The sequence below is a fragment of the Ursus arctos genome, unplaced genomic scaffold (assembly GCF_023065955.2).
Source record: "Ursus arctos isolate Adak ecotype North America unplaced genomic scaffold, UrsArc2.0 scaffold_22, whole genome shotgun sequence".
In the NCBI taxonomy this organism is placed as follows: Eukaryota; Metazoa; Chordata; class Mammalia; order Carnivora; family Ursidae; genus Ursus; species Ursus arctos.
The window spans coordinates 44,651,665-44,676,777 of NW_026622897.1; the positions used below are offsets into that span (position 1 = coordinate 44,651,665).

Consider the following 25,113-nt stretch of genomic DNA (forward strand, 5'->3'; position numbering starts at 1 on the left):
TTTATGGTGATTTTCATTCCCCTCTTTGGTTTGAGCGAGTTTCATGGATGCCTTCGTAGAGAATTGAACAGATGTTGGATCTATTTCCAAATCCTTTTGGAGGATTGGACTGGTTATACACATGGAAGAGTTTCTTTGCTACTGACGGATGAATTGGAACTGAACATATCATGATTCTAACCCATCAGTGTGTGCCATATGGAACAGCAATCCTCCCTTTAGAGAGTGGTGTTTCTCTCCATGCCGAAGTTGTATGCCAGGGTGAGATTTGTTGTTAACAGTGTCTATACGTCTTCTTGCCTTTCTTGCGCATGGTGAAAATTGACCTGAGGTAAGAAGTTTTTTTCCTTCTCTGTTATCAGGTCATGAATAAATTAGTTTTGCTTTCTACTCTGAGGCCTAGATCAATATTCTGCTGGAATTTTGATTGTTTTAGTGAATGGAAATGAACTGGCAAAATGCCATCCAGAAGATTTGCACACTAGCAAATGGAACATTTGCATGGGTGGATGAAAAGGCCCCCTGACAGAAATTAAGAGTAGCATTTGCATAGTTGCTTGCCATTTACAAGCATTTGCACATATATCTAATTCTCACAACTACCCTATAAAGAAAGCAAAGTAGGATTTTGTCATCATTTTACAGATGAGTGTGAAGAGGATAAGGGGGTTGTGACTTGCCCAAGGTCACATCATGAAATGACAAAACCACAGGTCACACGCAGATGTTCTGGCTCTAAACTGCTGCTCTGTTTTCTGGGCATCTTGATCTCTCCAAAGTTGGGCCTTTTCCTCTGAATATTCCATTTCTCTGTGGCTTAATTTTTTTTTCCTTACAAAATAGCATGCAGTGGCCCATTATTGTGTGCTCTGTTGCCTGCCTACTAAAACTTTCAAGATAACAGAAAATCTCCGCTCGGCTCAAAGGAAGTTGAGGATTTATGAGGTATTGGATTAATAGTCTTGTCTACACATAGAACCCCCACATAGGCTACTCAACATGAAAATGTATGGAGTCAAAATATGTTTGTATTCTCCTGAGGCTTTTGTGACTCTAGAGAATGAGTAACTCTGGATTATGGGTCAGTGTTCCACCTATGTTTCCACTTTTTATAAGATATCAGGTGGGTTGAGAGGAAATAGAATGGGTAAAGTCACACTGCAAGCCTCTCAATAATGGATATAATGCACAGGGCAGATAAGAGCTTTTCTTATACCAAAGGTAGATGGCTGGCCAGCATTTCAATTTTTCTAAGGAGTAAGTGTTTTATCGTGCATTATGTATACATCACAAATAGAAATTCAATTAAAAGGAACAGTTATTCCGAAAGGCTCTGAAACTTGATATGTTTCTGCCTCAAGAAAGCTGCTTTTTTTTTTTTTTTAAGGAATCAAGATGAGAAAAAATGTTGAGCTTTTCCAAAGCTCCATCCAGGAAGGAGATGGGTGATCTGCCAAGGACAGGGACAGGAATGGGGAAGAAGAGGGTACTAGGAGGCCTGCTGGAGCTATAGCTACATGAGGGTCTCAAGAGAAGAGTGGCAGCAAACTGCTCCCTCTGAACTTCATGCCAGAAGCCACTACCATGGTAAAGGTATGGTACGTGTGATAAAGCAAAAGATTGATGCCAGGTAGCTCTTGATTCTACAAACATTTCTTTTGTGCCAAGTACAAAGTTAAATAAGATCCAGGCTCTGACCTTGGACTCACTAGCCAGCAAGAGAGGGAAACAAATAAACATCTATTACAAAACAAATCAGCAAGTCCTTTTGTGGAAATAAGAATAATGGTATGAATGATAGAGTCTATTAATTGGTGATGATGGGCCAGGTTTATTCTGTAAATTCATTACTTGATTAGATCTTCCCAATGATCCTGTAAGGGAGATACTCGTTTATTACCAATTAAAGGTGGCTAAGGGTCAGAGAGGCTAAATGACTTGGCAAAGTTTGAATAGCACACAAGAGAAATATAGCCACCCTGGGAAAGTGATCTGTGGCAGGTTCTTCTCAGTTCTTGTAGCAAACAAAAATTTACCAACATCTGGTTATGCTTTAGATGCTCTATGTAGTATAAAGATGAGTGAGCCATAGTTCCTACCTTTGAGGAGTTCATAGTAAATGAAGAGGAATTAGACAGATCTGATAGTCCCTGAGATTCAGTGTGAGGTGAGATGAGGTGAGCATCACAGAAAACTTTACTTCAAAAACTATGGGGGTTAGAAAGAAGTTCCTTGGGGTAACTGGTGATGATAGTGGTAGAGTGGAAAGCTTTGGATCTCTGGAAGAGAAGGTCCACAGGTTCATATTATGGCACATGTATGTAGTATAACTTGTTGCTGAAGCTATGGGCACCACTTCATATTCTATAAAGAAATCATCCAGTTTTATACACATAGACCTCTGCAAACAGAATAGCTGACATAATTATTACTGGATGTGTATGAGGAAGCTGAGGCTAGATATTTATCTGTAGGGATGTCTCAGAATCCTGCAGAGTGATCCAGGTGCAAAAATACTGCTGCCAATGCTATAGGGAAGCAATAGGCTACTAATCCTCCTATTCTTTCTCTCAGTTGTGGCCTACCTTGTTGCATCAATGAGCCAAGAGAATGCCTTGACAGAGAGATAATTTCCTGAGGCCCAAGTGGAAACATGGGTCGTAAGTGAAGAGGAGTTAAAATATCCTGGTGGCATTATAACTGAGGGACAACATAGTCTCTCTTGAATGTATAATGTGTATAGTTCTGGCACCATAGTATAAGAGGAGAACTCACAAATTTGAACAGGCACAGTTGAGGATAGTCAGGTTGATAATGTAAAGAACAGTTTAAGGAACTGAGCATATTTACCTGAAGGAGAGAAGGTGATGAGTTAATAGAGGAGTCATTGGTCAAGGTGGGAATAAGGAGACTGCTCATTGGCTTCAAATAGCTGACCGTAAGCAGACTATGACCTTGTTCTATTGATTCCAGAGATTGCAAATGGACAACAGAAGTTACCAAGAGGCTCATTTCAATTTAATATAAGTTGGAAATTTTTGAAAGAGTCTTCAGTTAGAGTTGAAACTACTCTGTATTTCCACCTACATGTTTCAGATCTGGAATCATCTCAGGTTTAGTTATTGAAAACCTAAGGTCAGATTCTATAATAGCTCACCATTATTCTACACTATGGTTAAGCACACTGTCTCTTGATTCAGGCTATCTGGACTTATATTCATGTTCTCCCACTTGTTAACTCTGTGATTTGGGTGAGTCACCTAGTCTCTTAAGCTTCAGTTTCCTCATCTGTAAAATGGGTCTAATAATAAATATCTTACAGGGTATTTATTTATTTATTTTTTTTTTTAAGATTTTTTATTTATTTATTCGACAGAGATAGAGACAGCCAGCGAGAGAGGGAACACAAGCAGGGGGAGTGGGAGAGGAAGAAGCAGGCTCATAGCGGAGGAGCCTGATGTGGGGCTCGATCCCATAATGCCGGGATCACGCCCTGAGCCGAAGGCAGACGCTCAACCGCTGTGCCACCCAGGCGCCCCTAGGGTATTTAAAAGGTTTAAATGAAATAATGCTTGTAGGAGTTGAGCCTGGTCCCTTATATGTGGTAAGTACTCAAAAATGATAATGATTATTATTTTTATTAGCATATCTATTTAAAAGAGCTGTAACAGTAAGCTGTACTCCATTTTATCTTGGAAAACCATTACTGTTTCCTGTTGTTAAGTAGTATTTGTATAATTCTGGATATATTATTTCTGTTAAGGAGGGAGGACTAACATCCTACCCTTGATGCCAAGATATTCAGTAAAGCCCAGATCCAGAAAACCTTTCAAGTGTTCATAGGAACATGTTATGTGTCATAAGACAAATAAATATGGAAACCTCCAAAACCATGCTGAGGGCAAAGGTCACACCTCTTCCATTTCCTGGTAAATCTTACACTACTTGAGATGGTCACAAATGGTTGGGATCTGTAATCAGATTGAGCTATTGGTGTTAGGTAAGAGACATGTAGTTTCTTGTATTGATATGGTAGAAACTGGAACTGGAAGGCATTGGGATATTTTCTTTGACAGGAGAAAGTATTTTTGTGACTTACACAAGCCATGGGAAGATATAAACTTGTGAGCTGGACTGGAGATGTCTATAAGTACCTCCCGTGGTCCTGGGAGCACCTTAAAAGCTGGGAACTGTGAGCCAATCCCATCCCTAAACTTTTCATATGTTTTAAGACCTCAGAGAATCATGCTTACAAATACATAAGTTTTAATGCCAGTAACAATGTAGTGGTCATAATTACTGGGAGGTAGAGAAAGTATGTTGGATTAAGAACATCCCTGTAAATATATGAGTAGAGACTGGTTTAATATATAGCTGGAGGATTTTAGAAGGAAAATAAGATAAAGATGGGTTGGCCTAGAAGAATGATGGTCTCATGATTATGAAAGAAGTGATTAAATTTTAGTAAGAAGCATAAAAGATTTGAATAAGAAAATGTCTCATGTTCCTAGAAGAGTAAATATTGTAAACATGTCATTTCTTTCCAAAATGAGACATTTGTGAGCTTGTGTATTTTATTTTTGTTGTTGTTTCTTGATCTTTATGATAGCCCAATCAGAAATGACAGAGGAAAGCGAGCTATATGAGAGTTAATGAGGAAGTAGATTTAGGAATGATTGGTAATTACTTGGATATGTGGACTAAAGAAGAAAATCTGGAATAGTGCACAGGCTTCTGTCTCAGGAGACTAGTTGAATCGTTATGGTTTTCACTGTCACAGTAGACTAGAAGAGAAAACAGGTTTGAAGGAAAAGATGATAAAATGAGCTTTTGGCATTTGAAATCAAATTATCAGTGAAGTGTGTAAGGGAGGATATTTTAAAAAGCTGTGGAATACAAAGATCTAGAGCCAAGAAGATGGGTCTGGGCTAGAATTATCAGGCAACTTCAACACATAAAAGTCACATTTGAAACAATAGGTGTGGATCTAGTTGCTTGAGGAGGGCTATAGACAAAGACAAAAAGACTGAGCCCTGGGCATACTCAGCATTTCAGGAGAGGATGGAGGAAGATGATGCCCTAGAGAAGATGGAGAGACAGCAGCCAGAGAGGTGGAGAATCAATTGGAAAAAAATGGTCCCATGAAAGTGAAGGCATTTAGAAGGAAGAAGTCAACAAAGTCAAATGGCTCAGAAAGATCAAGTAAGATTATGTTTAGTTTCATCCAAATCGGTACAAGCTTTTTGGAGAGCATTTTGATAGTATCAATCACTTTCATATAGTATAGACTATTTGACTCAGTAATTCCATTCCTAGGGATTTTTCATGCAAATATACTTCCACAAGTGCACACAAATTATATCTATAAGGGAGCTTATTGCAACATAATTTGTTATAGCAAAAACTGAAAATATCCCATCAATATGTGACTGATTAAATACACCATTATAGTTTATCTGCACAATGGAATGTAATGCAGCTATTAAACACTGAGATCACTATGTACTTATGAGAAAATCCTCTGAAGCACGTTATTAAAAAGTAAATAAAAATGTAAGAGACTACAAATAGCAATTTAGTGAGAGGTTAAGCAAGCAAGAGTCTAGCTTCCTGGCTTAAAGTCCAGGTCTGCTACTTACAAGTTTTAGATTATTGGGAAGTTTCTTAATTTCTCAGTGCCTCTCCTACTATCCTTTGCTTTGGATGAACACTCCAGTTGGCCCATGCTTTTCTGAACCTTTTAACTCTAAATAATGACCTCAATTCAGTAATTAAAATGTCTAGTTTCTCAACAAAAGTCTCACTTCAATAATTAAAATGTCCGGTCTCATGCCAGAACTCCTATATTCTCAATACCTACAACGAAAGAGAGAGATGGTTCTTTTGCATTTGGTCATCAGGAAGTCATTGGTGACCTCCCCCACATCAATTCGTTGGAGTAATAAGGGAAAGCCCAACTGCAGTGGGAGAAGGAAAAAGTGAGAGGTGTGGAAGGAATGGAGCAAATGTGGGCAGACTTTTGGAGCAGCTACAAAGGGAAAACTTACAAGAGAGGAACAAGATGTAGTTAAAGAAGTGAGCTTGCTGGGAAAGTGGCAAAGGACAGGTGCGATTCCTAGCTTGGAGTACATTTGTTTTGGAATAGAGGTTACTGGAATGCCTACACCGAGAGCCCCCACATAGGGAAAATCAACTGGAAGCTAAGAGGACTCCTGCTTGGTGCCTCCTATGTGCTTCCTAGAGAAGAGAGGAGATGATGTTGGGGACTTGGAATGTGTGGTGGTGGTTGGGATAGTCTCTGAAGAAAAATGAGAAAGGCGAGCTTCCTATAGTCACACCCTAGAATTACTGAGGAGCTTTAAGAGCAAGTCTGAGTTTGGAGTTCATAGGTTAATAGGAGCTCCAGATCTGTGTGGCTCTGTGATTTTCCCTGGAAGCCTTAGAAACAAATGTTGCAGGCACAGAGCATGCCTTCCGGGCCGTGCTGCAGGCTGTCTCAGAGGAACCTCAACACCAAATGGGCCAAAGGCAGGATCTGCCCCTCCTCACTATTTTGCTTCAGGCTAGCTCCAGAAGGCAACACCGTCTATCAAATAAAGAGGAGAATATTTTGTATAATTTCCCTCTTGAAAAAGCAGCACCTTGATTTCCCTGTTTAAAAACATAATATAAACACTGACTAGCTCAACAAATCACAGCCACTGTGAGTGGCTTTTTATATTAGCACCTAATTCATCAACATGCCAATCCAAACACTTGGGTTTCTTATTTAATACATGGCGTTCTCACCACCCTATTCATTATGCTGCCTTTCTCCCTAACTCCTACTATCTACCTCTTGGGGCTGTATTCTATAGGATGTTGAGTTGGTCCCATTATCAGAAATGAGTATTTTCTGTTGAATATCACAATTCATTTTGATGCTTTATTATAACCTTTTTTGAAAGTGGCACATTTGTACATTGTGGCACTCTATAAAAAAACTGTTACTAGGGAATTAGCTGAATATTCCTTTCATCAGAGACTCCTTAACAGTCATATTCTAGATCTCAAAGGTTTGTGCAACTCTGGAATACATGGCATTATTCAAGACGCAGGGAAGAAAACAAAGAACAAAATCTACAAAGAAAGATGGTCCAGATGTAAAACTTAACTAACCAAAGTATTTTGTGGTTCCAAGCCTGATTCATTGGAGGAGAAACCAAAGAAAATCCTAAGTGCCTGTTTGTAAAAATTTACATTTTATTAACTTTGGTTGCGTTGGAAAATATACTAATCTATTCAAGAGAAATTGTAATTACCCTGAAGTGAGGCAGTGTGGTATAATAGAGAAAGAAATGAAACAAAATAAAATAGAAGTCAAGAAGCGAGAGTCTTGCCCTTAGGTTTCAATTTGTCATATGCATTTCACCTCCTTGGACCTTGGTTTTAGGCTGGGAAGAACCAGCATTTCTTCTGAATCCACTCACCTATGGCGAAACACTCTTGGATACCGGTGCCCTTTGGTGAATGCTTGTCTTTTATATATTTCCTTGAGTAAATTCTCGTCAAAGATATATTATCACTCATTTCATAATAAATATCAATTTTATGATGATTGCAGCTGTAGACCTAGAGGAGGTATCATTGGCATCATTTATTTAAGAACATGTGTATGAAGAATTGTTCTGACCAAAGCATTCTCTTCTGCTATTTCTTCAACTGGCAAGATTGTACTTACCTTGCTAGGTAGAAGTAAAATGTACCTCTAGTGTGAAACCTTTCTCAATTCATTCAGGCAAAAGTAATTGTTCCTTTTTTATGCTTTTATAGTTCTTTTTATGCCATTAATACATACATTTATGTATGTATGTTATGTAAAGCAAGCATAAATTATATATTAGTAATATATGTGTTATAAATATCTCTGGAATTTATAAATTTGTATTTATTATTTAATATTGATCTGTCTCATTTTTTAATAGCATCACACACAAAGGTCACATACAAAGACAAACACTGTGAGCCCCTCAATGATGTGTCTTAGTTATAATTTGTTCTGCTAATATGTGAGGAAACGATACCTTCTCATTAGCTATCTGTCAGGTGATATTTTGCATCTCAGAGCCTAGCGTAGTGCTTATCACATATATTTGGCAGTACAAGTTTAATGGTTTTAATTAAAGAAAAGTTTGTAAGTATATAATACTATCAGGGATTGACTAATAGATTTACTTTTGAATTTTCCTTTTTTGAATAGAAAATCCTGTGCTCTGAGGTTTTTAGTTTTAGTTGTTTTTATTTTTTTAAAATATTTTATTTATTTATATATTTATTTGTGGGGGGTGGTGAGAGGGCATTGGAGGGGCAGAGGGAGAGGGAGAGAGAGAATCTCAATCAGACTCCATGACCAGCACAGAGCTTGATGCGGGGATCCATAACACGACCCTGAGATAATGACCTGAGTCAAAATCAAGAGTCAGACACCTAACTGACTGAGGCACCCAGGTGTCTTGGTTTTAGCTGTCTTTATTTATTTATTTAAAGATTTTATTTATTTATTCGACAGAGATAGAGACAGCCAGTGAGAGAGGGAGCACAAGCAGGGGGAGTGGGAGAGGAAGAAGCAGGCTCATAGCAGAGGAGCCTGATGTGGGGCTCGATCCCATAACGCTGGGATCACGCCCTGAGCTGAAGGCAGACACTTAACCACTGTGCCACCCAGGCGCCCCTAGTTGTCTTTATTTTTTTAAAAAATTTATTTATTTATCTGAGAGGGAGAGAGAGAGAGAGAGTGAGCATGAGCAGGGCGGAGGGAAAGGGAGAAGCAGACTGTCCACCGACCAGGGAGCCCAACACGCACATGGCTCCATCTCAGGACCCTGGGATCATGACCTGGGCAAAAGGCAGACCCTTAACAGACTGAGCCACCTAGGCTCCCCTAGTTGTTTTTAAACCAAATTCCAGGCCATTGGTTTCAGGAAGGTGTTTATATATTATAAAACATTGGATTCTGGTTGTTTCTGTCAGACTGAAGCATCCAAGTGGTTCATGCTGTGCCTGTCTCCTGGGTGATGAGAAGTCTGCAGAAGTTATTCTCACCCCCTGCCTGGTCCTGACAAAGATATCAAGTAAACTCCAAAGAATTAAGTTCCAAAGAAGTTGTCAAGAAGCTGCTTGCTTTGCTTACCCACAGACACTCTCTTAATTGCCAGCTTCCATAAGCAACTGGCATCCTTTATTCCTGCTAGATTCAAATGCTTTTGACAACTTTCTTTTTTCATTTACAGCTACAGAGGTGGTCAAACCATGTAGTGTCAAGTGATCTATGCTGAGTTATTTGTATTTAAAGAACCTGGAGTTTAGGAGAAAGGGGTTATTTTTCCCATCCATTATGTGCATAGATTATCTGAAGTCACATAAGTTTTTGCTAGCCACTGCAAGCCAGTGATAGTTCGAGTCTAGCATTCTCTTGTCCTTATCCTGGGGATTTTAAGGACCACAGCTTTGCTGTCCATAGGAAACAAAGCAAAACAACAACAACAAAAAACCCCTAAGCTTTAGAGATTTCAGAGCTGACACTCTTGTAAATTTTCAAGAAGATGTCTTACACTGCTATCTTTGTAGAAGAAATGTGGCAAATTGTCATTATCATGTGCTTTTTAGTGGATTGGTTTGAATGGTAGGAGCCAGATTTCCTATGTTCATCCCTGAGGTGGAGACACCGCCACTGGAGACATGATGTACGGGGGCACATGCAATTAATAAAATAAAGCACGGGAAACATTCACCTCCAGTGTTCACTTTATGGAAAGTCATTACTAAATATGATTGTGGGTATTCACTTTCTGATGTCTGTGTAAAATAGGTACTTCTCTCAAACTCTCAAAAGAGGGGAGGTGCAATCTGCTCCTGAGGCTTTAGGCAAAAATAAGTAATCTTCATTTAGGCCCTATTATGTACCAATGTTTTGATAGTTATTTTACATGTATCATTTCATTTAGAAATTAACCTTCAGAAAAAAATACTAAGAGGTATGTATTATAAACCTCCCATTTCACTGACAGTATTTTGAAGTTCAGAAAAATGCAAAAGCTTGCTCAAGAACACCATTAGTACTGGGGAACAAGGATATGAACTAAGCCTATCTGCTTCCAAAGCCATTTCCCTCTTCCTTATTATTGAATGCTTCCAACTTACTCAGTTTTGAAAGTAGAAGTGCCTGGAGGGTAAGCTCATGGTTTCGAAGTCAGTGAGTAAATTTTCCATCCTAGGAAATTAACTCTCTTAATGCAACTCTGCAGGGGCAAAGATAATCCAGAATTTGCTGCAGTATGATTTTCCTGTAAATGAAAGCTATATGTTTCCCTAGGACTGCAGTTTTCAAATTCAGGAAAAGTTCTATGTCTTGAAACAATGGCAAAGTATGAGGGAGGCCTTGTGATTCAAAACTCCTGCTTTACCTACACCTTTTTCAGGGACTCACATTACCCTCATTGTTTTGTACCTAGAAGAATGATTCTTTCTCTACTCTCCCCATTTTGTTTTCTTGGTCTACTTACAAAAATTGTTTTGTTACAATAAGACTTCTTACATATGCTTTTTGGTGCTTTTTCACCCTATATTTTCAAGGCTCTCTGAAAGAAAACTTTGCCAGACAGGGAAGTCAAGGTAATCTCTTCCTGAAGGAGGATGAGAAGCAACCACCTTCATCCTGGGGGCTGCTCACAGAGATATGAAGTCCTCTTTCTTCTGAACCAGGCTGAGTGTCATTTTAGGTAAAACAATAGGCCAGGCTTATTGTGTGCAAATGAGCCTTCTATAAAAGCTCCTTGGTTCTCAGAAAAACTCAGGAATTGTTTCCTGAGTCTTAATATAATTGCATCTATACATACAGTAAGCCAGTTAGTGAGGAAGCAAATACCCAACCTTTAGAAACAGGCAGATTTGGGTTCAAATTCCTAATCTACCACTTACTAGCAGGGCATCGATAAGTAAGACACTGACCCTATGAGCTTATTTGCTCACTCACACACTGGTGCTGATTAACAACATTTGTGTGGGTGATTACAAGAATTAAAGGTAGCATATGGAAACTACTTGGTGCAATGCCTCAACATGGAGTAGGGTTTTAACACCTGGTTGTTCTTAGGGTTATTATTCTTGTCATATTTAAGGAATAGCTAACATTACCTTATGAGAAGCAGCCTTCAATGCTCATTTGCTCTAAAGATATTTTTTTATGGTTGGTGGTGAAGGAAAACTTGAAAAGAATAAGCATATTCTTCTACATAGAAATGTTGGCCTAAAAAACAAACAAAAAAAACCCAAAGTGACTAGTGCTCTGACTTGGGTCTCAAGGTATAAGAGGAAAGATTCTCCCAGATTCAGAGAAACATCCTTCCATATTTCAGGAAATAATAATTATGTAAGACATTTTACTACATACCATGTGATTTCACTAACTTGCATTATGAATTTTCCTACAAGCAAAATCTGTTTGGCCCCTTAGCATTGCAGGTGAGGAAATGAAGGTAACACATCTGGGAAGTATAGAGCCAGGTCATTAGATTCTGTGTCCTATGCTTAAACTGCTTATATAATGATTATTACTGCTCTTTCTGTTTCTGAGAGAAGATGTTACAGAAGCTGTATTGGTTGTTTTGGTCTATAGAGGTTTCCTTTAGACAAGTTATAGCTTCAGTGAATTCACTGAAAAGGCCCCAGTCCTGAGCAGGCCCTGCCAGGAAAGGCTGCTTTCACAGTCTATCCACCTCCCTTTGTAGCCCTCAAGTAACTAGCACAGCCTCAGAAGTGCCAACCATTACCTAGAATTGCACGGAGAATCTACCTTTTTAAAATGTGTTAACAGATTGTATATGTGCTGATGAAAAAGAAATTGTTTTAACTGTGGCCAGAGCTTGAATAGAGTGAAGAGAAGTTTAGAAGGCAGGATATTTCATTCTCCTTAACCACCAGCTTAGACTGTCTTCCTGGAGAGACAAGAAAAAAAATAAAAAAAAACTGTGGCATTATTTTAAGTACTCTTCTTCATACAGGTCATTTATTTTGGTTCTTTTTATATGGCTAAATCAATCTGTGGGTACTCTCGGCTTTCTTGATAGAAAAAAGAAAAGTCTCTGTCTTTCCTTTTCATTGTATCATTTCTCAGTCTCTTAGAAGTTTGCATACATTTGCCAGTAGTTCAATATGTTACATTTAAGAAGGAAAAGCACTGAATGTCTCCCTCTCCCTTATGCCAACCAAGGAGGTGCAACTCACTATATAGAGTGAGGGACAAGTGAGGTCTAGTGGTGGATTGCAGATGGCATAGCAGGCAGGCACATGTTCTTTCTCCTGCTTTATTGTTGGTGGATCCTATCATTCTTCATTCCTATCTGCTTGCCCTCTTGATTATAACAACAGAAAGGCAGATATTCTCTTTTATTCCCTCATTGTTTGCCCAGTACTTAACTTACTGTTTGGTGCATAGTAGGTACTCAATATGAAATCTTTTCCATTTATAAATGATTGCAGAATGTTATTTAAACTATATCTCTTCTTATCTCCTTATAAATGTTCTCAGTCTATTGAAACATTTATTTTGACTTGGTTTATACCCCATATAAATTTATTCCTATGCAATTTATGTAGAAAAATTTTATATATACAAGGACGCAGGGGTTGGGTTTTACTTACTATAAGAATTATTTTTAGAACTTTGCCACATTAGTTGTTGAATGCATAAGGCCGCTCTTAATTTGAAATTCACTGAAGGAAGTTTAGGAGTCATTTAGGAGCAAATTTTAGTTGTTCAGATGCCTATAAGAACCTAAAAAGGAATCAGTCTTTCTTAATACACCCATCCCCCCACACATAATTTCATTCTTTGACAAAAATTGACATTTCTACTTCTCCTAATTGGAACTGGTATTTATTTAACCAAATCCTATTTACAATTTATCATTTGCAAGTAATGTTCTAAGAATTTTACAAACATTGAACTAAATAAATCCTCATACAAGCCCTATGAATTAGCTACTAATATTACGCACAGCAAGATTAAGCTTTTCCCCAAGGTCATCCAGCTAGGAAGAAGTAGAATGGAGTCAGAGTTTCCAACCATGAATCCTGGCTCTAGAGCCTTTTAAAATATGCTGCCTCACTGGAGAAGTACCCAGGGGAGCTAAGTCAAGGCCAAGCTTACGCACAGAGGTACACCAAGTATGGAACACTTCAGAATTGCTGACTGCCTCCTGGGAATGTGCAGCTTGTTTCATCGTTAGGCTTCGAGCTGGTTTGAGGGTGGATTCAGAAGCCCACCTCCAAAGATCAAAGTGAAGGGCAATTGAGAAGGGCATCTCAGAGAGGAATCAATAGTAGCTAATAATAGCTAATATGTATTGAGTGCTTACTATGGGTTAGTCACTGTTCTAAATACTTATATGGATTACCTTATTTCATCCTCAACATGATCCTTTAAAAATAAAAGGATTATTACCTTCATTTTACATATGATGAGGCTGAGATACAGGGGAGTTAATAATTTGGTAAAAATGGGCAGCTGAGAGGCAGAATCTGGGGTTCAAGTCCAGGGAGCCTGGGTTCAAGGCGTGTGCTCTTACCTACTCTACTATGCTCTCAAGGAAAAGTTACCATAGACTTTGAACTCTTAAGACCTCAGATACTCTGCCACTTCAGCCTGTTGCCATTTTGGTTCCCCCACTTGTTTTGCCATAGGGGAAAGTGATCACATGTAAAACTCATAGAACTGGGGCTCCTGGGTGGCTCAGTCATTAAGCATCTGCGTTCGGCTCAGGGCATGATCCCGGTGTTCTGGGATCTAGCCTCACATCGGACTCCTCTGCTGGGAGCCTGCTTCTTCCTCTCCCACTCCCCCTGCTTGTGTTCCCTCTCTCTCTGGCTGTCTCTTTGTCAAATAAATAAATAAAATCTTTAAAAAAAAACTCATAGAATTAAAAGTTCAAAGGCTCATCTTGGAGGAAGTAATAAAATGAGGTATGATGAGGGCACTCCACTTTCAGGCTGGAGGGCACAAGAAACCCTGGGAAGAAGGGTGCTGAGCAATCTGGGAGGAAGAGACAGTCTAAGTCTAGGAAGGGATTGAATACCGAGTTAGAAGAGAACTCAGGAAACAGGTCTGGCTCTCGGGAGGGTCACTGACATTGAGCATCCAAAGGCCCACCAGCAGCTCTTAGTAGATGGACAAACAGACAGCCTCGAAGTGGGTTTTAGTGTAATTAGCCTAACGATTTCATCAGTGCCCTAGAAATGGTCAAATGCTTCTACATACAATTTAAAACTTTGAGGTCAAGCAAACCTTTACAATAAACATTAAAGCTGTCAATATTATAAGTTACCAGGAGCTATTATTTGTTTATGCTTTATTTATAGAACCCTTAATGATTCTTTGGATTTGCAAAATAAACATAATCAAAAGGTCACTTTTTAGCTAAAAACAGATATCTGGAATATACTATGATTATATTGCCATTTTTTGAAACATGAAAAAATATATTTAGTCCAAAACAGAAAATCAATGAAACAAAAATTATGGCCAGTTGAACAATTTCCAAAAATGACACTCCTTCTTAGATTATATGAAAATGAAGTGTCAAAAATGAGCAACTTTCTCCAAATTCTGGGATCTGGGATGTGGTTATTACAATATTAGTTTATTGAAGGGGGACACACAAACTAATAAGAAGGAACTGATAATATGCTTGATAGAATAACTAAATTAAAAATTCAGAGAAGGCTAAAGCCCTAAAGCTGTTTGTATTCATGAGGTATGATCTAAGATCACACGGGTTAGTCTTAGATTTTATCATTGGGCCTCAGGTTGTATATTCCTGAAACAGTAATGGAGGTCCTTGAGTTATCTTCAATATTTCAATATAAGTATGTTGGTGATAACATCCAACCAAGCTAATGAAGGCATCAAGTTTTATCTTGGAATTCCATTAGTGCAGCACCAATGGCATGCTGATCAAAACTATAGTTTGCTGAACACATGTATACATGTGAAAATATGACAATAAATTATTTCTTAAGATAAAAGCAATCTTATGTTGTGATAAATTATGGAGTCTGAAATATTTGATTTCTTTTGTTCTTTCTATGATTAAATTTAAGCTAAATTTTATAATGATAAAGTGTGAACTTTGGAGCCAGATAAACAAAGGGGTTCATATGCCAGCCAGCTCTATCATTTTGTCTTTTTTGACCTTAAGTGATTACTCATCTTATTTGAGTATGAACATCTTCCCTTGAAAAAGTAAGAATGATGCTTATATTATCAGGTTGCTAAGGGATAGTGCCTGCCATATAGTAGATACACACTAAATGCTGATTTCATATCTCCTATCCAACCTGTCAGTGGTACCAATCGAATTTTAGTTAAAATAAAATTACCTACTTATATTTCCTTTTCACCTCTCTGTTGGGGCAAAGGACATACTTGGACCATGCAAGAGGTTAAACAAAGGTCACAACTGATGTTCTTCCTTATGTTCTGCTTATTTGTATTACTCTTGATGAAATTGCTTATTTGTAATCTGGCAAGATTTCAAGATAGTGGATTGAACAAGCATATCTAATATTGAATCAAAATGAAAGTGGAGGTTAAAGCTGTTAAATCAAAGATGAAATCAGCCAACCAGGCAAAGAGATTTCCATTCAGTTCTCCAAGGCAAACATAAGGTTGAGAAACCAGACAGAATGCAATGCAGTTAAGAAAACCGCTGATGTCATTACCAGAGGCTAAAAGAACCTTATATTCACGTTTTGAATTTTTACCTTTTTCTAAACCTCACAAAAACTTGACGTTTTCCTAGAAAATCCTACAAGAAATGAATTGTTATCTCTTATTTGTGCTGGGTGCCATGTTTCAAAGAGGCTGCTTTGTAAACCAAAAGTTCCACATAAAAATCATCTTGCGCCATGGACCTCAAATCTAAACCAGAGTAAAATCACAGACCACAAAAAGAGATGCGGTATCTGGAGAGTAGTGTCTGGCACTTTTGTCTTTGGCATTTCTTTGCTCTGAATCCAAACTTCCCTCAACAAGAACAAGTGAAGCCATCTTGCCCCATCTGTACTCTCTTAGATACCAAGCAGTTGGTCTTAACCTCTGCCCCTCCAGGGTTAGGTTTTAAGTTTTTAGGCTTGTTTAATCACCTGCTGTTTCAGAGGTCCACGCAAATTCAGTTCAGTTTCGGGGCACCTGGGTGGCACAGGGGTTAAGCGTCTGCCTTTGGCTCAGGGTGTGATCCCGGCGTTCTGGGATCGAGCCCCACATCAGGCTCCTCCGCTATGAGCCTGCTTCTTCCTCTCCCACTCCCCCTGCCTGTGTTCCCTCTCTCACTGGCTGTCTCTATCTCTGTTGAATAAATAAACAAAATCTTAAAAATAATTCATTTCAGTTTCTGTGGGCATTTATCAACCCCCTTCTCTGTGTTAGACCCTATGGTGGATACTGAAAATTCATCTTAGTCAAAATCATGGCCACTGCTCCCAAGTTGTTCACTGTCTAGAAGTAGAGCCAGGTCAGTCATTCTGTCCAGTATGAACTATGCTATGACAGAGAGATAAACCATGTATATAGTGGATTCACCTCCTGAGAGTGGAGGTGTTGGGAATTCTTGGTATTTCCCATTGTAATCTTTGTATAGGATGCTCTTTGAAACCTTCTCCAAATGGCCTTCTCTGACCCTTCCCCATGCTTATATCATGCCCTCTGGCTTTCAAAGCCCAATGGAACTTTCTCCATTTGAGCACTAACCACACTTCTGTTAACCTGTTCATTCAAGTGGGCACTCCTTGAGACGAAGAACTAGGTATTTAATTTCTTGTCCCAGTACCTGGCTATAGTAAATGTCATGTAGTAGTTTCTTAATAAATGTTAATTGTATGAATTGTATGAATGATGTGACATTTGAATTTAGATTTACATAATAAATGTGTCAGGTGTGACAGTACAGAATAGGCATACCAGAACAGGAAAATATTCTTTCCTCTGTCTAGAATAGTAAAAACTGTGATTTCTGTGTCTATTTTGTACCTGGAACTACAGTAAAAATCTTACAAACATTATCTCTAAACATCCCAATGATTCTGTAAGGCAGATATTATTCTTTACAATTGACAGAGATGGAAACCCAGAGTTCTAGAGGTTAAATGAACTCAGCAAGGATGCACACCTGGTAGGTAGCAGAATCAGAATTTAAACCTTAATTTTGTCAACAATGTCACAACTGTACTATTGTTTAGCACTTCTTAAACTTGTGTATGTGGAATGTTAAGTTCTAGGCATTAAGATTTGAAGAGGACTATGGACATAACCAAGCAAAATGAGGTAATATAATTTTTTACTAAACCTTACAGAGTTTATGATGAATTCCCTGATGTGGGTATATTCAATGTTGATATCAGTATCAAAGAGAAAATAGACTTCTAGAAGTTTGGGCATAAAAAAGAGGTTGTCAAGTGTGTAAGTGTGGTGTGTGTGCATGTACGCACATATGCACGCATGTCAAGGATAGGCTTTGGAGTACAGTTTTGCAAATCCTGGTGATTGCAACCTTTTCTGTGCTACTTAAATGACAGACTCAATAGCTGTATGTGGACCTTTAACTTTTACAACATGTGATGACATACACACTCCACTTAATCATTCAGTGAATGCCAGTATAGTTTCTCCCATGGCTTTAGCCTGAGCAGTGTCTGAGGTTTCCTCAGACCATGATGAAGCAGAGATTCTCTCATTTTGTCACTGGATTTTCACTTATTCTCATTTACTCTTTAATTAAGGAACACACTATTTATTGTTAACTGTCTGTGATGGTCGAGTGTGGTAGCTAAGAGGACAGATGTTAGAGGCAGATGGACCCGACTTCAAATCCTGGCTCTTCCACTTTCTCAGGGTGTCATCCTGGGGAGAGTTACTTAACCCCTTTCATCTTCAGTTCCCTTGTCTGTAAAATGAGGAAGATGACAGTTCTTGAAGGAAGTAAATGTGTGTGAAGACATTAGTATCATGCTTGGAACATAATAAGTGCTTTGTGTGTTTTTATCTTCATGGTTACGGTTCTAAGCAAAATAATGGGAGAAACGTGGTTGGAGAGAAAGAAGAGGAAATAGCTTATACTTATATGTTTATAATTCAAATCATCTAATTACCACATATGGATTAGGTATTTATTATGAGCAAGGTCCTCAACATTCTAAATGCTTCAGTTTTCCATGCACATCTGTATATTGTTTCCATTCCTCTTTAAGCATTTGCTAGGCAAGAAACCAAGACCACAGTGGATGTGGGGTTTCCAGGTTAAAAGGCAAAGGTGACAAAATCCATCACTGTTGGCTCCAAAGGAGGGTGGGTGGTGAACAGAGAACTCATCAGAAAGGTGGCCTCAGCTTTCCTGCCAGCTGTCCAATAGTCCCATCGCATGGGCTACATCTAGGCTGTGGGCTTTGAGGCTGAATGTGCTGACCCTGTGTCTCTCATGTCTGCTGCCTGGGAAGAGCTAGAGAAAACTTTTTTGTTTTCATTTTTTTCTGAAGAACTTCTTAATACTAAAGCTTCTTTTCCTCAAAAGGATCAACTGCTTGCTCTGTGCAGAGGCCCCTGTTCCTATCTTCCCCTCCAGTGGCCCCTTGGATTACTTTGTCCCTCTTTTGAGCCTCCAGATTGCTCCTCTAATCCGTCTCTATCACCTCTTCATGCCCTTGTTGGTTTTGAGGTTATTCGGTATTTCTCCATTTTCTACTCTTACACCTCTTACACTGTTCATTGAAGGGCCTGTGGAATCAGATTGAGAGAAGAGTTCGTGTTTCTGAAACTCGTAATGCTTGTGGCACATGAGCTTGCTTAGCATTGGCTCACCCTGCAAAACCCAAAGAACAGCTCAGGAAGGAGCATGCCATTCATTCATTCATTTGACACATATTTATTGATACTTTATTTGTGTCAGGGGTGGGAAGAGTAGTAATACCCCAGACATAGAGAATGAGCCAAAAAGGCACAGGGGAGTCATGGTAATGGCCAGTAGTTACATGTGGCTAAAATAAGTGATCTGAGGAAAAGAGGAAGAGTTACAGATGTCATTGAGAAAGATAGGCTAAGACCAGATCAAGAAAAGCTTGGTATAACAGGCTGAGAACTCTGAATTTTAGTCTAAAAACAAAGATGAACAATTGAAGGATTTCAAACAAGTAATTCAGTCAATTATACATTTTAGAAAAATTGTTCAAGCTGCAGTGTGGAGAATTGATTGGAGGGAGGCCAGAATGATGGTGGTTAAATAGCCCCAGACTTTCCTTAAATGGCTATGCTGTTAACATACATGGATCATAAACATTGTCATTTGAATTCTGTGTAGCTAGCCCTTCTTTTTTCCATTTCAAAAGCTGAGTTCATTTTGAGGCTCAGGAGCTTGGCCATGAGTGGAAAACTGGAATTGCTAAAAATTATTCCACAGTTACTGAGTTATGAAGAAAGTGTACATTTAATCTCTTCTTTTATTTGTGAATCAGGAAAGATCTTTATTACCCAGACAGGAGCTTGCCTGCAATAAAACTAAGAGAGGTGGAAATTTGGAAGTATTGTTTTTTTCTGCACTAGGAAGAACTTTAAAATATGGCCAGACTTCTAGTAGCATCCAAAAAGATTAAGGAAAAAGCCCAAGCCACAAAGCCTGACGCTCCAGTTATTAAATAATTTAAACGTTTACTTTCAAGGATGGCTTAACTGGGTTAGAAGCATGATTTGAAAATTCTTAGATGATCTGTCTCCACGGTTAGACATGATTCACTGAGTAGGAGTTGGAGCACTTCAAATTCAAATCTGACTTCGAGCTGTCACTTTACTGTTGTAAATGTTTCTTTCAGCAATATTTATAAAATGAGATTGAATTTATATGTTCTGGGATATCCATTCCTTTTCAGGGAGTCTTACTTGGAAAGGGAACACTGTTTTGCTATGTCAGCTGATCTCAAAACTAGAAGCTTCCATAGAGGTCCTTATTTACAATAACCTTTTCCCTCGAACATGATAAAATAACCCCAGATTTTAAAGATATTATTTTGGAAGGTTAGAGTTACCTCTGTGAAATGATCAGTGAGAATTTGTCTGGTTCTGTCTTGGAAAAGACGCAACATTGACAGGATTTCCTGAATCTCCGCTGTTCTTCCTGACAACTGCAAATCTTTTGATAGAAACTGCTCCAGGTCCCTATGTTTGAATTCCGGTATAAATATTTCAACACAGCAAACTTCTGTTTGGCAGTTTGGCATTCAAGTCTGATAGTGGGCAAGGCCTCAGGCAAGATTGTTGAGAATGAATAATATACTCCCCTTGCTGGTTCAGGCAGGGACTAGGATGGGGCAGCAAGGAAAGGTAAGTGAAATAACACTTGCTGAACATCTAGTACGGTGGGTACTTTATCCTTTCTTTTTATTTAATTCTCTTAATAATCCTAAGGAGTATGAGCTGTTATAAGAATTTTACCAAAGGGGTACCTGGGTGGTTCACTCAGTTAAGCATCTGACTCTTGATTTCGGCTCAGGTCATGATCTCAGGGTGTCCGGCTCTTTGCTCAGCAAGGAGTCTGCTTAAAATGCTCTCTCTCCCCTTCTCCCATTGCCCCTCCCCCTGTTCTTGTTCTCTCTCTCTCAAATAAATAAATAAAATCTTAAAAAAAAAAGAATTTTACCAAAGAAAAAGATGGTGTCATAGATTAGCAATTTATCCAGAATTATACAGTTAAGAGGTGGCAGAACCAAAATTTGTGCCCGTGTTTGTCTTCCAAGCCCATCATTTCTGTATTATGTCATGCTACCTGAAGTAGCAACAGGTAATACTTATTTCCTTGGCACCCATTTAAAAACTTACATTTTGTTTTATTGTTATGTTGCTTTTTTGTGTGTTGTGTGTGTCAGGGCCAGGGTGGGTGTAGTTGGTAATGAAGCATGGCCTGTTGTAGCATAAACTTTGAACCTGGTTGTGGTCTCCTGAGGCCCTACGTCACCTTGCAGTTCCAGGTGTCACAGCATTTGATTAGCATAGCGGGTCTATGAGGACATCTTGTTATTGTGACTTTTTGATAGACAAGGAAGGAGGATCAGTAAAGTTGTATTGCTATCATACATATTAAACTAGATTTCTGACTAAATCCTACATTGTTTTCTCCATTGCTCACTTCGTTCTCCACAAAACTAATGTAACAGGGTCAGAAAATTTTATCATCCTCTGTCTAGTCTCTTTAACTGCTCTTTTATGTTCGTTCACTTAGTTATTCATTTATTCAACAAGCAATTCATTGACTAATCGAATGTCTTTTATGGGCTAATCCCTGGTGTAGGCCTGAGAGAAATAAGAATGAAAAAGACAGAGCCCCTCCTCCAGTCCACGAGGAACATACACTATTTGGTAAATTATTTGCTGTGCGCAGCCTGCCATTACTTTTGGTAACCTCATTTGCCATGAAAATACCCCCTTTGTTAGCCTCATACTTCCTGGAGATAACTTGTATGAGGAACAAACCATGTTTTTGTGTGAGGAAGGCACTTGAGAAGCACCCAGACTGAGTTCACAGGATTGGCACTATATTTTTTTAGGCAAACAGACAAATCAACAAATGATAAGGTGCACTTCTGACTGGCTGTCACCCTATTTTAGAAAAAGAAGGAACAGTGAGTACAGGTGTTAAAGTGAACAGACAGGCCAACTTCTGGAGTTCCAGAGCTTTCTTTACTCCCTCCTTCCTGACAAGAAATTGCTGGAACATGGAGAGTTCAACCATCAGAACTATATTGAGGTGAATTTTAATGAAAGAAAATTTTGATGTCTCATTCAGTTAAAAAAATAGCAGGTTAAAAACTATATATAATATGTATAATATCATCTTATTCTTAATAAATACATATATAAGAGACTAATATACTGTTGGTGGCTATCTTTAAAACATAAGATCATACATTTATTTTTTCATTCTCTTTGTTGTGAAGTTCCCATAATAGGTCATTGCTTTTTTTTTAAATAATTTTTATTTTGCTATGTTAGTCACCATACAGTATATCCTTAGTTTTTGATGTTATGTTCCATGATTCATTACTTTGCTTTTGTTCTATAACGTGAAATTTAAATCATTGTAGTTTAAAAATTGTTATTAAAAAAATGTAGGCCATGCAGTTAAAAGCACTGCAAACTCCAAAGCAAAATGTACATGGATTGAAAATGAGACTGAAGGGGAAAACAATATAGTAACAGCAAGAACTTTCTGAAACCTAACCTCTGGGCTCAGAAAGGGGGCGGAGAAACTCCTCCAGTTTTTAAAAGATGCTGTTGCTGCTCCTGAGTCGTTTCCTCAGACTCCTTCTTGCAGGGCTCCCCCTCTACCCTAGGCGCTATTAAGAAATCACTTGGTCTGCCAAGGTTGAATAGATGGTGTGATCATCTATCACGGGGCATGAATAGGGGATATGGTCATGGGGAGCACTAAGGATTTCTTATCATTCATCACTGGAGTCTGACAGTCTTCTCAGGTCGGCAAAGCTGAGGTGCAGGTGAAGCTAACCTGATATACCTTGAGTGTTTCTACATTACCGCAGTTGCCCTAGGAGGCAGACAACTGTCTGGAGAGGGATCTTTGTACTCACAGTGACTGTGAGTGCTTTGGAGATGTTTTGTTTTATTTTTATTTTAAGACTCTGTCTTTTGTAAGGTTATGAGAAAAAGGTGTGAGGAACTTGTTCTCCCTTTTTTCCCTTCCTTTTTCTCTCCCTCCCTCTTTCCTTCCACCTCTCCCTTTCTTCCCCCTCAACAGTTCTCCCAGGAGTTTATTGCCCTCTCTCCATTATTCCTCCTTACCCTTTTTTCCTTCCTCAACCATACCCTCCCTTCCTTCCCCACAATTTATCGATTTATCATTATTGTTTTTGTGAGCACCTACCCTGTCCAATTCTTTTAGGCACTGGGAACACAAATGAGTGCGATAGGCCTACTATCTCTCCAAGATAAGAGGACTAAATGATTGTCAGAACACTTGTTGATCGTAGAACCCACGAAAGAATTTGAAATCTTCCAATTTTTTGCACGAAGAACAGAAACTTTTCCCAGGCACTTCTGCCAGTGTGATCAAATGAATTCAAGCAGTTGAATCTCTCATTTGGCTTCTAGGCACTGTCAGTTTCAGGAGCCTGAAGATGCTTCTTGTTGCTGGTGACAGCACTAGCATTCCCCTAGCTGTTCCCCACAGCAGGCAGCTTTTTGCTATTACATGTGAATAAGGAAGAAAGGAACACAGGGGAGTATTTTTTTCACTCTCAATAATTTTTTAATAATGTTATAGTACCTGTGAACTCTGAGCAGCCTCTTCTGTCTTTCTTTATAATTTTTGTAAAAGGGTTGGGGGCAGAGAGACTTGCTTTTTAAGGTCAGAAAACCCTAACTAAATAAAATTGGCTGTCGTATCTCAGGGATTAGGAAATTCAGGAAAAGACAGAGCAAAGGTGACACTATAATTAACAGGCACTTGCAGGAAAGGAAGGATTCATGCTGTGCGGTATGTAATTTGGAAACCAAATGTTCTTGTTGGAGAAACCTGGCCTTGTGCAAAAAGCTATGGGAGCTGTTTTGGACAAATGAACTGACAAAATCTGCTTTATGCACTGGAGAATCCTAGCACCTGTTCTCTTTTGCTGTCTTGACCACAGCCTGGCCATTTGTTATTTTATTCAATTATTTATTTAACAATTATCGATCACCTACTATTCACCAGGCACTTTGCTAAGTACAGAACCACAAAGATGAATAATTAGAAAAAAAATCTTTGCCCTCAAGTAGGTCTCTGTTGTATATAGGAGACAGACAAACTGACATCCTCCTCCCCCACCCACCAACTGACTTCTGAGACAGAAACTTACATGAGTTGCCATGACAGCAGGGAGGTGAAGCTCTTTAAGTTGCCCAGGAGAAAGCTGGGGAAAGCTTTTGAGAAAGACTTGAGAGTCCAGGAAGATTTCCCGGGGTGAATCCAAAGGGGAGGAGTGCTAAACAGAAGACGAAGCATATGCGAAGGCATGAAGATGAGCACGAACTCATCAAATTCAAGGAACTTTACATAGTTCTTACAAGAGTGCATGATAGAGCCAAGACTGATAGAAGATGAAGAACAAGAGATATTCTAGGACAAAATGATATACAACCAAGTTAACTCCTTTATTAAAAGAATTTTAAATCTGCAATCTGTCCGAAGGTCAGTTAAGAAGGGTCTAGTTGGAATCCCTCGAGGGCAGAAACTGTATCATAATTTCTTTACATTGCTCACATGTAATATAATGCTTGACATATAGACCCTCAATAAACGTAGACCTTGGAATAATCAGAGAACAGTCCTTGACACTGTTAAACCATTGATTCTAAAAGAGTAAGGTGGAGAGAAAGGAGAAATATTGAGCTCTTGCTATATGCCAGAGTTATATATATTATGCTAATTAATATTCACAATGACTCCTGGGGGTTTATACATATCTCCTTATTTTTCAGAATAGGTATTTGAAGTTTTGGGAAATTGGATAATTTACTGTGGTCACATAGCTAGTATATGGCCAGAAGCAGCATTCAGACTCAGGTCTGTTTTTCTCCACAGCCTACATTTCTACTTTTAGATGTGAACTTTTCCTGAAATTTCTGCTGCAGCACTCTTGGGAGAATGCTAAAAAATGTGTTCATTTATAATAATAGAAAATATGGAATTACACAATTATGTGCTAATACAATTTCTGTAGTAAGTCTTGTGAATCCTGTAGAAGTTCAGAGAAGCAGAGTTGAGAATTAGGTTTTTTTTTTTTTTTCCCCTGTATTTTGTGGATGCAGGAAGCTTTTTATTCAACTTACTACTGGTAAATGAAACATGAAACGAAAGAAATGAATAACAGATGAGACCGTTGAATAAATGATTGTGCATAGCCTGTGTTTAGAGCAAGTGTTTCTGAAGTTGCCAGTGTTAGATTGCTGCTATACGGTGTTCTGGATATTTTAAGTGTGTAGTTGATGACTCACTTGGCCTCCAAAGAGAGTGAGAGTATAAATATAACAAGCGGAGAGAGGAG

At 38.7% G+C, this 25,113-nt stretch overlaps 1 protein-coding gene across 5 annotated transcripts in view; it reads left to right on the forward strand.

Moving 5' to 3' along the window:
* Positions 1-25,113, forward strand: part of DLG2 (discs large MAGUK scaffold protein 2) — a 1,327,559-nt gene that overhangs the window by 243,333 nt on the left and 1,059,113 nt on the right. For 3 of the 5 annotated variants that reach the window (XM_044390952.3, XM_044390941.3, XM_044390943.3), the window contains exon 1: positions 20,287-20,398. The exons of the other annotated variants lie outside the window; for them this stretch is intronic. In XM_044390952.3, coding sequence (XP_044246887.1) covers positions 20,339-20,398 — 60 coding nt within the window. In that variant the 5' untranslated portion in view covers positions 20,287-20,338. Of the gene's footprint in view, positions 1-20,286; positions 20,399-25,113 lie in introns of those variants that run through there. 5 annotated transcript variants of the gene reach the window in all.